Genomic DNA, 19,654 nt, shown 5'->3' with positions numbered 1-19,654 from the left:
AAATTCACATATTGAAAGTTTTAAGATTCAAAAATGCACATCTTAAAATCTCTAAATATTTTTTTCCGTGCTCTGAACCTTATTACAAAAGTATTCTCATACTAAATTTTGTTGTATACTTCGAATGCTCTGTGTTTTGCTCTAAACCTAATTGCAAAATTGCTCTGAATATTATTGCAAAATTCTTTTAGACTCAATATTTTTGTCATCATCAAAAAGGAAGAGATTGTTAATCTTAAAAGATGAATTTTGATGATCACAAAATAATTGAGTTAAATATGTACTCTAATGAAGTTGGCTTAAATGTGAAGGTTTAAATTTCAAGATGAAAATTGCACCTACAAACTCTAAAGAATCGAGAAAAACAAAATCAAAAATCCTAAAAATTCTATCTGAAAACTGAGTGAGCCTGACCCTTTTGTTTAAAAAGTCGACCCGCATGTAGTTCAAGAGAAATAGAGAAGAATCATCACTTGAGAGGAACTAGATGAGCCGATCCTTGTGTTTAAGGAGTCGACCCAATATCTACACGAGTCAACCCCTGACATTGAAGAGTCGACCCTTGAGGCAAGCGCAAGAACTTTATATGAACTGAAGGAATGAGCCGACCCTTTTACTTAAGGAGGTGACCCATTATCTACATAAATTGACTCCCGACATTGATGAGTCGACCCTTTGAGGCTAGCATAGGAAATTTGTATGATCCAAATAAAGGAGCCGACTCCTATGCTTGGTGAGCCGTCCCCTTAAGCACATGAGATGATCCCTGAACTTGGAGGGACGACCCCTATTATCCTGACAACTCCAACGGCTACTTTTAACAGTATTTTTGCTGGCGCCAACGGATAGTTTCTTGATGCAACGGCTATTTGGTACTTTCTGTTCAATATGTAGCCTATAAATTCAAAGGAACACCAAGAGAAAAGGCAGAAGACGAGGGAAAGGAACAAGAGGAAAATCCAAAACCCAATATTCAAGCTTCCAAAGATCAAATCCTCACAAGAGAGCCATAAAAGAAAAAATCCATTCTGCGAGGAAATCAGCTGGGATATTCAAAAACTGCTGTTGTACAATCAAAACATTCAACTACAACCAACGACCATCTTCATAGCTTCAGATTTACATTTATTGTTTCATTTATTTTGAAGCTTTACTTACATTGTTACAGTATTTATTACTTAGCTTTTATTCTGCTGTAACAGTTTCAATGGTTCTGAAACTGCTAAAGATTCTTCCAAACCTGAATTGGAAGTTGTTGAATCGGAGGATTCAACAAGGGTTAAGGTTTTAGTTAGTGAGCTTGTGAAAATTAGTTAGGTTGTTTGTGATCCCGAAAAACAAACGGGTTAAGGTTTTGGTTGGTGAGCCTATGAAAACCAGTCGGGTTCGTAGTGATCCCAGAAAAACAACGAGTTGGGTTGTGAGCTCGCAAAATGACCGCACTGTAATCAAGGAGATTACAGTATAAATTTTCAAGAATCTTAGGGAGTGGATGTAGGTGTGGATTGTACCAAACTACTATAAATTTTCTGTGTTTGTGTATGTGCTTATATCTTTATGTTTCTGCTTCTGTCATCATTCATTCTTTGCTTCATCACCTTTAGCTTTCAAATTAAAACTATAGTTTATCCGCTGCATTTAGTTAAAAAGTTTTAAAACCCAATTCACCCCCCTCTTGGGCTGCATATATGAGCAACAACAACACAAATAAATGGAAAAAGTATGTGAGGACTCATTCGGATGTGTGTTTAGTCTCATATCGATTATTTACTTTGTAGATCTTGGATACTTATACAGGATCAAGGAACCCAAATGATACTTTCTAGCTAGCCTTCTTGGATGAGGTTTTGAGTTGCTACAATGTTAGAGGCTTTGAGGCTTTCAAAATCTGAGTCTTGGATTCATGCTGATTGCATGGTTGTGAACTCGTGTTAAATATCAGATATATGTTGTTTGACCAACAAGCCACGAAAAATTATATTTAGGGCGAGAATTTGTTTCTTCATCATTTTATATTTCATATGAGATTTCTTCCTCAGCAAAGAGTTCCCTCATTTTAACGCCTAAGTGCTTGTCTAGCTGCTAGAGAAGGATTCAGACTACAACGTCTATTAGATATATGCCCTAGAAGCCAATATGGCTGATACATTATTAATTCTGAAACATAATTTTGTACTTAACTTTATTATTATTAAATAATAAATGGGCATCTTTTTCATTCATATTGTTTATGTATCTACGAATCGTCCAAGGAATTAATAAGATGATGATGCATATTCTCAAGAGTTGAGAATTTGAGTGATGTATCATTGGTGATTATTTTCTAAAATGCTCCTGATCAATGGATTATCACGAGGACGGTAATCGATCCGATGAGATCAGTGCACGGGTCGCTTTCCTTATGGATGGATGAGACTCGAGTCCACAGTGTGGGCACACTGAAGTGATAGTGCAGGTGCTTGTTAGAGAACAAGGATACTGAGTGTGACCAAGACAATAAGTCGCTTGGATGTCTATCCACTCATCAGTGACTTGCTTGATGTTGCAGTAGTGTGACTGGTCCTATGACCTGCGGTGCTTCGGCTACTCACAGTGAGGTTATTATAGTTTGACTGCACGTATACATGGTCTCTAGACATACGGATCCTTGTAGTGTAGATTGGCTGCAGTAGGTTCACTGTAGGAGTAGGGTATGCACCTACAAAGAATCTATCGATCTTGGTAGATAAGGAGAGATCCTATGTGATTTATAAGACTGAGTTCGTAAGACTTCGGCCGAGGCAACATATACAGTGGAGAAAGAGTTTTCCACTCTCGAACTTAAGTCGAATAAATCTAGACATATGACAGACGATAGGGATTGACGTATTATCCATGACCTCTGTCCTGTAGGGATCCACGATAGAAAGGCTGTATCATACGATAATTGCACCTAGAGGTTCATCATTCCATTCTGCTGGGTAGCCACTACATGCTGCTAGGTGTCACTGGTGGATGGTGAGACTCACAGGGACTATCTCGATGGTCGATGATCTCTGATGAGTTGAGTTGGAATTGTTCCAACCTATTGAAAGAAGTTTTCAATGATATTGTGATAGAGATTGCAATATATCTCACTACCAGATAGAATAGAATCTATAGGGTCACACACATTAGAAGCACTGACTGATCCGATGGTTGAATTGTGATTATGAATCATGAATAATCAATTCGATTGATAATTAGTTGAAGAAGAAATAATGGAATTTGATTAATTGGACTTAAACACGAGTCCTACTTGGAGTAGGATTTCTAGAGTCCTAATTGAATTAGGATTTAGAATTTAAATTAGAATCCTACTTAGAGTAGAATTCCTAGAGTCCTAATTAGATTAGGACTTTGGATTCAAATTAGAGTCCTAATTGGATTAGGACTAAAATTGAACAAGTCCTAATTAGATTATGATTTCTTAAGTCCTGATTAATTTTAGTCTAATTAATTAAATGACTTCTAATTGGATTAGGATTGAAGAGTTCAATTGAGTCATGGTTCAATTGAATCGTAATTGGATTAGAATTTGAAGGGATACAAATAGGTGCACCTAGTCCTTTTTGGAAAAGGATTAAAACCACCTAGGATTAGGCCCCACGCCCCACTTGATTAGATCAAGCTTGGGGCATGCGTGATGGAGGATGAGGAGGGAGGGGCATACACCCCTCCCTTGGGAAATCAAAGAGAAGAGAAGAGGGGCGTGCGCCCCTCCTCTTGGCTCCAAAAGGAAAAACATGAAGCTCCTAAAATGTAGGAGCTCCATATGTCTTTATAAGGAGGTAAAGGGCCAACCCCTAGGGTAATCTTTTTCCGCCTCTTCCGGCCATAAGCCACCCTTCCTCTCTTGGGTTTTCAGCCACCATCAGCAAAGGGAAAATAAGAAGAGGCGTGTTCCCTTCCTTCCTCTCTTCTAAGGCTCCAACGCGAAGAAGAAAGAAAAGGCTGCGAGTAGCCTTTGTTCTTCTTCCTAGAACCATCCTTCTTCTTCCTCCTCCCAAGCACAATCAAAGGTTGATTCAAAAAGAGGATATCAGCCATCAAAATTTGTCTCTGCAAGGGAGCTAGCACCTCGGGGAGACAAGGAAGCTTTGATCGGTCCTCTGCTTCGTGTGGATACCCGTAGAGGCCGGATGCGTATGCGGCTTCAAGCGAACCTTCATCAGATACCACGATCATCAGTTTGCGGTGATCATCTACCCGCACAAGGTGAAGATCTGATCTTTCTAATCTTTTATGAAAAGTAATTAATCCTAATCTAACTACGAACGATGATTTTGAAATACGTTCATGCGATGAACAGGATCCCGTGCATGCCTTCCGCTGCGATCTGAATTTTTTTTTTGAAATTTCTGCAGCATGGGTGGATTTCCAACAACGTCTAGGTATGCGATGATACCAATGGTATCCTGGGAGCCCCCACCCCTGATTTCTTCAAGGTGAATTTTGACGGTAGCATCTCAGAGAGCAGTAGCAGATGCGGTGTGGATTTTATGATAACAGACTACGACTTCAGGCTGATTGCAGCTAGAGGACAACGTGCCTTTGATGAGTTTGTCCCAGTGGCGGAGTTGCAAGCAGCATGGGAGGGCCCCGTGCAGGCCAGAGTGCACTTGGGTGCTCGACGGGTCCTACTTGAGAGAGACTCGACTACAGTGGTCGACTGGATTCGGAGTGGGCATGTCAAGTTAGATCCACACCCTCTTGTCTATGATATCAGCCATCTTCTAGGTGAGCTGGACTCCTTCTGAGCCATGCATGTCTTTCGGAAGGTGAACAGTGCGGCGGACTGGGTCACCTCATTTGCAGCACACCACTCTAGGGTCGTCCTATGGAAAGGTATGGAGCGAGTGTTGGTGGCACTAGAGCATGTTTTGCTTTGTGATTATTCTGAATTTACTCATAGCTGATGTAGTGAGACGTCAGTACACAAAAAAAAAAGGGTTTGAAAAAAAGATTTTTTTTAACATTGAATTTAGATGGCATGCAAAGAAATAAACTATAAGCCAGTTTTTACTCAAAAAAAGAAAAAAATAATAAATAAATTTTAAAATAACCAAACCGCATATCAGAAATAGTTTTATTTCTGATATGCGGTTTAGGCCAAAATTTAGGCCATCCTGGCAAGTCAACAAGTGGAAAAGAATTTAGGCCAAAAACGAACATACAGCAATAGATGCCAAAAAATTTAGGCCAGCTCCTTCCCATTCCCCTCGCATTAGATGGCCATCTCATAACGGCAGAGTTGGCAAAGATGACTTCTCTCCAGCCACTGAGTGAGGCGGCCACCATGGAAGACGTGCTTGCAAGGCATTTGAGTCACTTCCATCTCAAACTCAAACTCCTCCAAGCATATCGAGTACCCGTTCTCTTGAAACTTAGTTCCAACACCATTGTACTTCACCACCTCCAGCGCCTTGACGGAAGCCTCGTGGATACATATCTCGACGTTTATCTCCAGCTCTTCAACTCCAGCAAGTAAGGCATCCAGGCTAACACCGAAAACGTATACGTTGAGCTTCTCCTGCTAGAAGCGCTGGGCATCAAGATCGTTGTAGCGCGTATTGGAAAGGATTTCAGGAACCATATTATTGAGATATTGCGGATACACCAGGTTGCGGAGATATGTGGAAAAATTGGTGGACTCTGGGGGGCGAGCCAAGCTTAGACCTCCATCACAGAACTCGTAGACGTGAAGGTGGACACTCATGGGAGCCACAAACCTTGCCGATGCTTCCAAACCTCTCCCCTTGAGCAAAGCACTGACATACATGGTAGTGTCGCCGAAATTGAAAGCTCTGTTCATGACGTCGTTTGGGAGAGCCGATCGCTGTTGCTTTCTGTAAAATTCTCGTCATCTCTTCCCGTAATGTAGCCAAGCAATGAAGCTTCCTGTGGGAGAAGAGAGGAGTGCGGTCGGGATTAAAAGTAAAGGTTTCGGGGTTCTTATTTTAGCGAATCCTAGCCTGATAGTGAATCCTAATCTGAATCGAAGTGGGACACGTCTCCTAGGCGGACTCCTCTCGTGGTTTGAATTCTAAAACAGTCCGAAACCCTTTGGAAGTTAATGAGATGCTAAGAATATATTATAGTATCTAGTCTCCTAAGACTATGATTGTTCCAACTAATTATCTTCACAGTAATTTATTATAGAAGAATGTGCTAATTTTCCTTCTTAGGAAATAAGGTTTCTGTCATATTAACATTAATATATTTGGAGGTTGTCCCCAAATTCGTTTTAGTGCAGCGAACTTTACAATATCTCCCACAAGGTTTACAATTTGAATATGAGATAGATGGGTCTATCAAATCCTCCATAACTTGCATGGGTGCAAGGGACTGTAGCTCTCAAGCTGCTTCCATTAGCATATTAGCATGCTTCAGTTGAGTGTTTAGTGGAAAGTAAAGCTAAAGCAACATACGACACTTTTTTTATATCTAGTTCTTCCAATAATAGCATAAGTATTTATCCATGTGCATGTTCCCATTTATCTATATACGGTATCAACACATTTATCCATGTAATAAATTATGCCCAAGTATTTTATATCATACTTAATCCAATATTAAATTTCATGCAGCATATATACAAGACTTAATTTAAACATAATTGAAATAGATTAATTTTCAAATAATATATATCATATCATGTTGTGATTAAATATACCAAGAGTAAAGGTAACCTACTAATTTTGCACTAACTCTCTCAAAATCCACCAATTTGGTAAATCGTCCAAAATTCTAAAATAATTAAATACCTTATTAAATACCAAAACTAATCTAACATTTAGAGATCTCAATCATCCCTTGGATCAAAATATGAATTTCATCCGGAGGTGAGGTTCGCGGTTACTTGAATGCAACAGATCCAGTCTCGATCATGCCTCCACGCTATCTGGACCTGGATTTCCACCTGATCAAATTAAGGCTTCTGAGTTAGATCAAATTTATTAATTAAAAGAAATTTTGACTAATTAAAAGAAATCTGACTTGACTTGGGTCAACCATATGTTAATATGAAAAAGCTATTATTGAAAAAGATTTATCCATTGCCATAAGGAGAATGACACATCAAAAATTAATATATGCTTCTAGATCTGATTAGAATATCCGCACATTTGAGGACCAAATAGAACTCCCAATGTTTACATGATATTTAATATTATACTCAGATATGATCAGGATTCTTTCGTAACTAGAAGGTCAATATGGGGAATTTTTAATGTGCTTTAGAGACATCATTAGGTAAACTTTGCCTTTGATTACATTGTTTCACCTTATTGCTTTGTGAGATAATTAAATGATAGATGCTTATCTTATTATTATCATTTTTTAACTTTCATAATAAGAAAGATTAAATTATCTTCACTCAAAGGAATATTCATATCATGATGTATGTGCTGAAATGTTTTTATGAAAAACTCCTAAATCTGCAAGAACAAATATCATAAAATTAGCAAACTTCAGCTACAAAGAAATAATAGGGGTTCTCACACATATTGGAAATATTATAATAAAACTATTGCTAGTTTATTTAAAATAGTTTATTTTTCTATATCTATAGGGTGAATATTAGAAGAATTTGATATTAATGTTGGAAGATTTTGATGATAAGATATGGAGGACATAAATTGCAAGCATACACAAAATATGTGACCTTATTGTGAAGCTTAAATGAAACAAACTAATAAGGCTTCATAATTTTATTTTCAGTTTTACCATGAAGAAAAGCTACTCATAAAGTATCTAACTTTTTCTCCCTTCACATTACTTTAGATGTGTCTCATTAGCCTGCAACTACTAGAAGAAGCCTTGAATATATAAGAAGGTTGTAATTTAACCTAATAATAAGCAATAAAAATTTACCAACAAAACATGATGATATTTTTGGTTTAAGGTTGGATGGCGGCGATGGCTGGGTGATCAGAAAAAGTAGAGAAAAAGATGAATGGGGCAGTGCCCCTTAGCTACCTCGTGTGATATCTACTCAACCAAAATGGGCAATGGGAGAGTGAGCACTCACTAGCGAGCTGCGGTGGCAATGGATCTTGCGGTGCTGACGTTTTCCGACGAAAAGAGAGGTGATGGATCTCGAAACAGGGTAATCAGGTTTAGAGAGAGAGAAGAGGAGTTTTGGGGATAGCAAAGCTCGATTATGGCGACATGACGGTCGCCGGAAGTGAAGAACAAAGGAGGAAAGACTTAGTGGTGTTCAAACACAACGATTGAAGGGAGATTTAAAGAAAATTTTCGGAAAGAGATAAGGTTGGTTCAATGAAAGATAAACTCAGCCATTCATTCATTGGTGGCGGACCTAACAGTCGGCCGTCATTTGTGCCAACTCCAAAGAGTCCTCTCGAGTCATCGTGGTGTGTTTGTGGTCATCCACAACCACCATCTCTTTAGCAGCGGATCATGATCACATCCTCTGTTTCCAAAGCTTTATCTCTTTTTTTTTTGAATTTATGAATCAAATGGCTTGCCCTGCCGACTTTGATCCAAACCAGTTCCAGTTCGGCCCGATTCTCACACTTAGTATCTCCTCCCACCCTTTTCCCTCTCTCAAGTCACCACATTTTTCTTTCTTCACAAAGGTTGGAAGACTTCACCAGAACTGTCATTTTTTTTGAAGAAATTAATAGCCAATCCATTAGTGGACCGCGCCTTAATATTTAACCCCTGTGGACTATTTTTATAGCACCCAGTACATAGGTTAAATTCTTTTTAATTTTTGATCCCTCGAAGACAAAAATGCCCTCCATATTTTTCTAACCCTTCTTGCCTAACCCTCCTGACTGCTCAAAATCCATGAATACCCAATCTCTCTAGCCTTGATGTGCTAAATTCCATCCTGCGACAACTCCCTCACCTCTCCCCTCCGTTCACCCTCTCACCCTCTCTTCAGTGTGCGTGAATGTACCCTATTGTGTCTCCGATGTGCAAGGACGTTTGTCGTCTCTCTTGCCTTCCTTGACTCTCTCATCTCTCCAGCTTGGTGAATCAATCATTCCAGCCTCATCTTTGATTCTATGTTAGTTGCATATTTTTCAAACCCAATTTTTACTCACATTATTGTTATTATCTACTAGCTTACAAATGTTTGTTTAGAATAATTGAATCTATCCAGTAGAGAGGGTCTTGATTTGAATGCTTATAGTACTTAGAATAGAACAAATATGTGCATATCTACAAGTCATGAAATCATTGATTTGTAAAGGCCTTCTTGATGACCCAAAGATTGATTCATAGATTGATTTTGATGATCACAAAACCTTGAAGTATAGATACTCATGTTTATGTTGCAAGGAGAAAGATATTTATTTTGCAAGGAACATAGCAAGTTGGAAGAACACAAGAAGGCCTCCAAAGCTCTCAAGTTGGAAGAAAGCTACAATTTATTGGCCCAAGTTTAAAGTTCAAAGGATTCAAATTGGAGGAGTAAAATCAAAAGAAAAATTCAAAAGAACAGTCTTCGAGTCGACTCCAGTGGAATTCGAGTCGACTCCAGAGAAGTATGAGTCGACTCCGGAGAAGTATGAGTCGACTCCTAGGAGTCACAGGCAGAAAAGTCAGAGAGCAGTTTTCGGGTCTGAGATTCAAGTCGACTCCAGTAGAACGCGAGTCGACTCCGATGGTTGGTAGGTCGACTCCAAAGAAAGCAAGAGTCGACTCTCAGCGGAACACAAGGAAAAAGTCAGAGAGCATTTTTGGGACTCTGAGATTCGAGTCGACTCCCGCATTGCACGAGTCGACTCCGAGACTCCGCGACCATCAACAGACAGAAAATCAAGTTACTGCCTCTGAGATTCGAGTCGACTCCCAGACAGCTCGAGTCGACTCCAAGACAGCTTACCATCAACAGACAGAAAACCAAGTTACTGCCTCTGAGATTCGAGTCGACTCCCAGACAGCTCGAGTCGACTCCAAGGCAGCGCTACACCAAGATGGCAGAAGGCTGTGTTTCGCAAACTGAGAGCCGAGTCGACTCCAAGGAAGTTCGAGTCGACTCCAAGACTGGACGAGCCAAAAGACAGAGGATCGGGAGTTCGGGCTCTGAGATTCGAGTCGACTCCCAGGACAGTCGAGTCGACTCGAGAGGACAAAATTCAAAATTGGATCCACGGACTTCAGTGGATGAGCCGACTCCGAAATTGCCAAGTCAGCTCCAGAAGTTGGCGAGTCGACTCCAGGTTAAGACGAGTCGACTCCCAGTCGAGGCAAGCACATTAATTCAAATGTGGAACAGTGGCCGAGTCGTCTCCGGTAAAACACGAGCCGACTCCTGCAACAGGCGAGCCGACTCCTGATCGCGCGAGTCGACTCCGATCCCAACGGTAACATTGTCAGGAAATGCAGACTGTGTCCAACGGCTCTTTTTCTTGTCTCTAACGGCTATATTCTTGTTTCCACGCCATCTAAAGCTATAAAAACAAGAAGAGAGCTAGGAGAGAACTCATGGAAGTGGGAGAGATCATCTAGGAAAGAGATCTCAAAGAGATTACAAAGGAAATCTCCCATAAGCACAAAAGGGCCATCCAAAACGAAATAGAGAGAAGAAGAGCATCCAAGTGAATCCGAAAGCTTCCTCTCCATCCGTGTGCTGCCTCGGGGATCCTCTACTTCATGCCAAATCAGAGGAGGATCAAGTAAAGAAGAAGCCGAGCTCCTCCATCTTCAAAACTCGTTTGAGGGCTTCTCTTTACTCTATTTGTTTATATTGTCATATTTGCTTGTTTAAGAAGCTTTGTTTTGTTTTATACTTTGTTTTAATATCTTGTAACTTGATTCAATCAAGGGATTGAATCAAGGGGTTAAGGTTTGCTGGTGAGCCAAAGAAAAACCAACGGTGTTAAGGTTTGTTGGTGAGCCAAAGGAAAAAACCAACGGTGATAGGTTTGTTGGTAAGGGTTTGATTGTGATCCCGGAAAAACAATCGGGGAGGTTCTAGTCGGTGAGCCTGGAAAAACCGACCGAGTTCGTTGTGCGCTCGTAAAACAACAAGTTGGGTTGTGAGCTTGTAAAACAACCGGCTGTAATCGGTAGGATTATAGTGAAATTCCCAAGAGGTCTTGGGGAGTGGATGTAGGTGCTGGGGTGCACCGAACCACTATATGTCCTTTGTGTTTGTAATGCCTCTAGTTATTGTCTAACTAACACACTTACTTACTTAGATAAATTGCTTGCTTAATTCTTATCCGCACATCCTTTAGTTGCAAGCATATTTAATCAAGTCAAAGTCTATACATCAAACCCTTACTAAGTTTAACTTTTACTGTGCATCTATACAACTTAGCATAGTTAATCAAAAAGTTTTAGAAGTAGCATAAAAGTTTTAAAAGACCCAATTCACCCCCCCTCTTGGGTTGTATCTACTGGGCAACAAGTGGTATCAGAGCAGGTGCTCAAATATTATTTGTAGTCTTAACCGACTAGAGCCAAAGATCATGACAACTCAAATAGATAGTTTTCTAGGAGAAGGACAATCAATTGATACACCTCCACTGTTTAATGGTATAAACTACCCACATTGGAAAATACGCATGCGCATTTTCATTCAATCACAAAACTACTATCTATGGAAAATCATAATAAATGACCTTCACACACTCTCTCATATTAATGGGAAGGACTTAGCACAATTAAATGCTAATGCTATGAACATATTATATTGTGCTATTCAAGAAACAAAGTTTAATGAAATTTCTGCATGCTTATCTGCTAAGGAGATCTGGGATACTTTAGAAAATATTTATGATAAATCTCAGATTAGCTCTCATATGCTTCAATTATATACTAACAATGAGACTGCAGAAAAGGGTGATGAATCTCCCTCAGTCGAGTCGACTCCAAGTAGCTCAGAGTCGACTCCCAAGTTAGTCGAGTCGACTCCAATAAGGTCCGAGTCGACTCCGAGGCAAATCAGCTTCCTAAAGACAAAGAAAAAGAGGAAGCAAGAAGAAAGGAAGAAAGAGATAAAAAGGAAGAAAGCCTTGACCAAGAAAGAGTCAAGCCAAAAAATAAAGGTTAGGAGCAACAATGATGATATTAGCTCCAAGAAACTACAAGAGGTAACTGACTTGTGCTTTATGGCACAAGAAGACAAGGTAAAATCTGAATCTACTCTTACCTCAAATGATTTTCAAGAAGAATTCTCTTATGATGAATTATTAAATGCTTTTCATGAGTTGTATAGTGAATGTAGAAAATTATCTGTAAAGAATAAAAATCTTAAGAAACTAAATTCTGAAAATGAAAGCTTAAGGTCATTTTCAGAAGAATTGATTCAGAAAAATCATAGCTTAATTAAAGAAAATCAAAACTTAAGTAAAGAAATTAACCAATTAAGATGTTTTATTAACAAATTCACTATAAGTTCAGAAAGATTAAAAATGATGTTTGAAAGCCAACATGCTGATTTTGATAAATCAAAATTTAGCTTGACTCCTTCAATTAGCCATAAATCTCTAGAGAAAAAGGTTATCAATTTACCAAGCAAACCATTAAATAAGATAACTTATTTCAAAAATGAAAAGGATGGGAATAACAACTTTACCTATCGTTCTAGTATAATTAAATCAAATGGTAAAGTTATTACTATTAAACATATATGGGTTCCAAAAGGAACCATATGTCCTAACTCTCAAGGACTCAAGCAAGCTTGGGTACCCAAAATGAGAAAATGAGGATGTACACATAGGTGTACCAAGGTACCTATGGAACATAAAGAAACTTAAAAAGTTATTAACAAAAAAAATAATAATGAAATCAGTAATTCTTGCATCTCATTATTATTTGTGCTTTAGTATTTGATATGATTTGCTAGTAGTGATCAATTTTGTGATATAGAAAATACTTTTGGAAATATAATCAAATCATTTCATTTTACTCACTATTGGATAAGGTGCTAAATGATTAATCAACTTATTAAGAATAACTCTATGAATTCTCTATATGCTTGATTGAGAGTTTTATCTATGGCATTATTGTTTATTGATCATAGATATGATAATGTGTACTTGGTATGCTTTTGAATATATGCACTATGAATACCAAGATTAAAGAAACCATATTTGGCATATGAAATCAGCTCATGCTAGTATGTACTTAATCTCAAAAGACCTTGCCATAGGCTTACTTAGATTATCCTCTTAAAGGTCAAAGTTTTACTATGCATGCTAACTAAGGAAACAAACAAAAATAATTTCTAAATCTAGAGATGTTGTTTCCAACACTAATTTTTCAAAAGCTTACATTAGCCTTGTTCTTGGCACTCAAATTGAAATATTTTCTGCATTGGCACAAACTCACAAAAAGCGATCAAATGATAAAGGTTTGCAAACTATGAATCACGGCATAGTTTTGAAAACCAATTTTTGTGTTAAGTTGTGCACAGAAAATAATATTGAATACAATTCTTTCTGCACCAAGAACACTATAGGTAAAATAGGATTAATAGAATCTTTGAAGAATTGAAAAAGGCAATGTTGTATGATAGTCATCTACTTAAAATGATTTTTAAAAGCTATCATCACTGCTTGTCATACATATGACTTCTATTAGATCTATCTTTGATGAAAACTTCTTTTGATCTTCTGAAAAATGAACCATTGCATATCTTTCATATTTTTCAGTCGTACATGTTATTATGAAAATAATGCCAAATCTGATAAAGATACTTCTATCCTTGGATATCATTCATCAAGCAATGCATATAGAACATTCATGAAAAATTCTAGTAGTAGAAGTATCAATTCATTTTATTCTTTATGAGACTAATGATTTATTATCAAAATACTAAAATTAAATTATATGGTTAATCTTTTACATATGCACTTAATGAAGAAAAATTGATGACTACTAAAAGACTAAATCAAGAAAAGAGGAAATAAATCTTGATAAAGATTCTTGCATGATTAGAAGTAAAGATCATCATTATCATGTGCTTGCTTCATGAGCTTTATATTCTGTCAAATGAATGTGTAGAAGTCACTCCTATGTGGTTACTTCATTAAAAAGGAGATCTATGAAAAATAACCACCATATTTAAAAATACACATTACATATATGATAAAGCAATATGTGATTTAGAACAAGCATCAAAAGCATGATATATAAAAGCTTAAGCAACCTTTTTGATAGAAAGTAATAGTGATAAATCTATGCATCAAAAAGATGAATTTGTGATATCTTATTTGCTCAAAGTATGCATTGATGACATCATTTTTGGTTCTACTAATGAAGAGTTATATTGCAAAGTGAGTTTGAAATATGATGAATGAATTAACATCTTCTCTCAAACTCCAAATTAAGACAAACAGGAAAGGGGATCTTCATTGACCAACGTTAGTCCACAAGAAAACTCTTATAGAAGATTGGCATGAAGAAGGTATATCTATGACCCCATCTTGTAGAATTTGAAAAGGATGAGCAAAGTAGATCTATTGTGTTAAAGCTGTATTGAAGCATGATAGAATAATTATTTTACAGCTAGTAGACCAGATTGTGTGCTCATTATGTGACCTTGTGCAAGACTTCAATCTAACTTTAATTAATCATATTTTATTGATGACAAATAAATCATAATCTGAATTTTGATAGAAACAAATGTTTAAGATAAATTGATTAAAACATAGTTAACATATCTTATTGATAATTATCTTAAGCAAATAGAATCTAAACTAAATTGACTTAAACTATCTTGGTTAATGAATCTATCTCTTTAGTTCAAATGATATGTGCTTGCTTATATTTAGGCAATCTCTTGAGTAAAGTGACTCAACATGCAACTATTGTCATATCTTATATTGAGTCATCTAGTTAAAAAAATATATATGTTGGATGAATGCTTTGTATCTTAAAGAAACTAATGACCTTCCTTCAAGAAAGAAAAATGAGAAATTTCAACTTGAAGGATATCTTCATGTAAGATACACTAAACATTCACATGCAAACAAGAGAGAGGATCTTCTTCAGCCAAAAGTTCACACATAAGAAATCTAGTTTGGCTTGAAGAACATATAATGAATAGGTAATTTTAGATACCTTTCTCACAAATTAATTGAGCAAAGTCAATAACTTAAATCCTATTATGGCATGATTAAATTCTTTAATTATTAATTTTTGATATCATGTCTATATGTGTATTGACTGACTTATACTTTTAGAAATTGTTTCATGGTTTGCCCAAACTAAAATATATCTTTGCCTATGTCATAACCATGAAATACACAAGTATATGCTTAAAATTTTGATGTAAAATAACTTGTGAGAAGTTATGAATCCTTGAGCACAATGAAAATGTTGTTTGCATAATATACATCTATATGATACATAAGATTATCTCTTTATTCTACTCTTTCATGTAAATTACTTGAGAATAACAAAAAGAGAGAGATAAAGAAAAGAAAATGGACATTATTCAAGAGATGAAAAATCTGAGCAAAGGCAAGTACTTCAATCTTAAGAAAAAGCAAAACAAGCATAATATATTCGGCACACTTGGAAGGGATAAAATCTATAATTAATTACACTCAAACAGGGAGAGTTTGGAGTGAACATTTTAACCTTTCTATATTGCTCATCATAGGGATGGTGCCAATGGGAAGGCTAGTGGTAGTACCCGGCACTATTTGACCCAACTATTCGGTGTAGGGCATATTAGGGACGGCACAAGAGGAAGGCTAGTGGTAGTACCTCGTGCCCCTTCCCAACTCCACCGGATAGGGAGTAAATAGAGTATAGAGCATAAGAAAGTAAAAATGAAAGACAAAGTAAATGAAAGTATACAAGGCAGAATCAATTCAAATTTTTAGTCACATGGAAACACACTTTAAGGATGAAATCAGTGCAAAATTATATTTAAATAGGGGGAGTTTATTTGAAAAGAATTGATTTTGATACTTGACATGCTTGTTCTTAATATTTTAATGTATGACTTAACACACACTATATTTTGCATGTGGCATGATATTTTAAATTATGGGTTCTCAATATCTTTTGTAGTATCCCATACTTGGACAACTTGATTGAATGTTTGAAATACTACATAACATTTTTTGCTTAGTTTTATTGAAAAGAAATTTCAGATTTGTTGTTAGCAATCATCTCTAAAATCTGAAAGTTGAATAAAGAAGAAGAGAAGGATATCTCTATTTAGGGAAAATAAATTTTATTCTATCCTTCAACTTGCTTAAATTTGGTATATAATGTTCAAATTCGTACCAAAACTCAACATTTAATACAAAGATTCTGAATATGCTCTTATATGTTTGAAATATGTATTTTCAATCGTAATCATTTAAGATGAGCTATAATGCGGAAGATACATATCTCAAAGTATGAGTTTGAGAGCCTCTATTGAAAATCCTATGTAATTCAGAATCTGATTTTGTATAAAAGCTTAAACTAAATGTGATTTTTAAATAAAGTCTTACTTTAAGAAAAACAGAATTAATTTTGATGCCTTTGGTGATTGCTCCGATACGCATCCGAAACATATCATTTCTTATCTTCAAAGTATACTAATATTGGTTCAAATGATGTGTCTTTCGATGATCTTGATTGCAAACAAAAATTTCTAAATATATGATTTTATTTTGATATTAAAAAGATTTATTGTGCTTCATGTATACATTGCTGAAAAACTATGATTAAGAAATTGAGTTCTAAAAATATATATATTTCAATAATCATCTATATGTTTTTCTCTCCTACATTATTAAACACTTCTATCAATAGAGTGAATGATCTTAAAGCTAGAAATATTTCAGCTCACTCAAATGATTCTAAAAGAAAGAAAATGTAAATGCGGTTGAAAGAAACTAAGCTTCAAATGAATCATTTTCTGATTAATATTTCTATACATTTTCTCTAAGATTATGAGAAAGCATAACTTGTTCGTAAAGGATTAGAAAGAGTAATTACTACAAATTTTGGAATAATACTAGATTATTCTACATTCTTGATATTACAGAATTTCAGTGTTATTCACGTTTATCACTAAAATCTGAAATTCAACAATTAAAATGATTAAAGAAGAATGCATCTTTTGAGAGAGAGCTTTAGATATTCAGTATCCTATCCCAAAGACACTTTATTTTGATGCATACTTTGAATTTTATGGATTGATTTTGATGAACCTCCTTATATTGCAAGACATGCTTTAATTACCTTGAGATGAGTTCTATAAAGGTTGTCTTATCTCAAACCTTGAGTCTTATGAAAATAAGCTGAAACTTATAGAAAATACATTTTTGAGATTGACAATTTTGTTGAACATTATCTTAGGATTCTAAACTCTTAAATGGAATGATCAATTGAGGGGGAGAAAGAAAATTTCAGAAGGAGAGGTCTTATTGGACTTAATTGCATAAATTTATAGCTAAAGGAGAGAGAAAGAATACTAAATGAAAAGTAATCCTAATACTCTCCAATATGTATCATCTGAAATTTAAATCTGAAAATCTTTATGATACACCTTGAGGCATGTTATTTGGTTAATATATCTTCTGCACAAATCATGAACCAAATTGCAATTCAAATAGTTGATCTTAAGAGCCTCTAATTTAATGAAAAAAGGGGAGAATAACGTGTTAAATTTTCTTGAGTATCTCGTAGAAAATCTATTTTGGAATTCACTAATGAGTCCTAATTGGCTTGCTCTTTAGAACTTCAATATTGTGCCAATTCATATTTTTATATATGTATCAAATCGTGCTTATTTTCTAAAGGAATAAAAGAAAGTCCTTAAAAGAGCTCTAAGATATATCATAAATTGCATGAATTCATATTTTGGTATTTGTGCCCCAATGCTCTTATTATCATAAAAAGAACTTTGAAGTCATGATCCAACATAATGATATGTTTTTCAAGTATATAAGTTTTGATCTTTTACTCTAAAAATCAATTAAATTGCTCTCATGTCGATAAAATACTTAATAGATTGGGCAAAAGGTCTTAAATGAACAAGCTTTCATACTTAGTGAAGAGAGGTTAGATTTCCACTCATATTTTTCCTTGAATATCATTTGTGGTACTTCTTGAATTAACCTAAGCAAGATTCCACCTACACTTAATTAGAAAACTATCTGTGGTATCAAATTAAAAAATCTCTTGAATTCACACTCGATGTGTTCTGCTCTGATCTTTGTACTTAATGTTTCACTATCTTTTTGATGTTGTCAAAAAGGGGGAGAAATATCTAAGTATATGCTATATACTCAGAATGCTTTATTACTTTGAATTGAATACAAATCAGCTTAAAATTTAAATATGTTGATTGTGTTAAGCTGATTAAATCTAAAGCATTATCATGAAGTATGTTTTTAAATATATATGTTTTCCACTTCATGCAACTTAGCTATGTATTACTTCTAGAAATCAATATCTTTTATATTGCATATACTCCAAGTTTTGTCATCATCAAAAAGGGGGAGATTGATGACCCAAAGATTGATTCATAGATTGATTTTGATGATCACAAAACCTTGAAGTATAGATACTAATGTTTATGTTGCAAGGAGAAAGATATTTATTTTGCAAGGAACATAGCAAGTTGGAAGAACACAAGAAGGCCTCCAAAGCTCTCAAGTTGGAAGAAAGCTACAATTTATTGGCCCAAGTTTAAAGTTCAAAGGATTCAAATTGGAGGAGTAAAATCAAAAGAAAAATTCAAAAGAACAGTCTTCGAGTCGACTCCAGTGGAATTCGAGTCGACTCCAGAGAAGTATGAGTCGACTCCGGAGAAGTATGAGTCGACTCCTAGGAGTCACAGGCAGAAAAGTCAGAGAGCAGTTTTCGGGTCTGAGATTCGAGTCGACTCCAGTAGAACGCGAGTCGACTCCGATGGTTGGTAGGTCGACTCCAAAGAAAGCAAGAGTCGACTCTCAGCGGAACACAAGGAAAAAGTCAGAGAGCATTTTTGGGACTCTGAGATTCGAGTCGACTCCCGCATTGCACGAGTCGACTCCGAGACTCCGCGACCATCAACAGACAGAAAATCAAGTTACTGCCTCTGAGATTCGAGTCGACTCCCAGACAGCTCGAGTCGACTCCAAGACAGCTTACCATCAACAGACAGAAAACCAAGTTACTGCCTCTGAGATTCGAGTCGACTCCCAGACAGCTCGAGTCGACTCCAAGGCAGCGCTACACCAAGATGGCAGAAGGCTGTGTTTCGCAAACTGAGAGCCGAGTCGACTCCAAGGAAGTTCGAGTCGACTCCAAGACTGGACGAGCCAAAAGACAGAGGATCGGGAGTTCGGGCTCTGAGATTCGAGTCGACTCCCAGGACAGTCGAGTCGACTCGAGAGGACAAAATTCAAAATTGGATCCACGGACTTCAGTGGATGAGCCGACTCCGAAATTGCCAAGTCAGCTCCAGAAGTTGGCGAGTCGACTCCAGGTTAAGACGAGTCGACTCCCAGTCGAGGCAAGCACATTAATTCAAATTTGGAACAGTGGCCGAGTCGTCTCCGGTAAAACACGAGCCGACTCCTGCAACAGGCGAGCCGACTCCTGATCGCGCGAGTCGACTCCGATCCCAACGGTAACATTGTCAGAAAATGCAGACTGTGTCCAACGGCTCTTTTTCTTGTCTCTAACGGCTATATTCTTGTTTCCACGCCAT

At 36.6% G+C, this 19,654-nt stretch overlaps 1 protein-coding gene across 1 annotated transcript; it reads right to left on the bottom strand.

The window, feature by feature from the left end:
- Positions 1–5,245: 5,245 nt before the first annotated feature.
- Positions 5,246–5,833, bottom strand: LOC103696698 (uncharacterized). The gene is made up of 2 exons (XM_088703832.2): positions 5,637–5,833; positions 5,246–5,519 (listed from the first exon to the last, which is right to left on the bottom strand). Exons 1-2 carry the CDS (start codon positions 5,831–5,833, stop codon positions 5,246–5,248), a joined length of 471 nt encoding a protein of 156 aa, XP_088559958.2.
- Positions 5,834–19,654: the final 13,821 nt, after the last annotated feature.

The sequence above is a fragment of the Phoenix dactylifera genome, chromosome 9, assembly GCF_051530095.1.
Source record: "Phoenix dactylifera cultivar Ajwa chromosome 9, Ajwa_hap1_PhDact_Kaust_v1.1, whole genome shotgun sequence".
Classification (NCBI taxonomy): domain Eukaryota; kingdom Viridiplantae; phylum Streptophyta; class Magnoliopsida; order Arecales; family Arecaceae; genus Phoenix; species Phoenix dactylifera.
The sequence above is the reverse complement of the archived record's forward strand: the minus strand, read 5'-3'. Positions and strand labels throughout refer to the sequence as shown.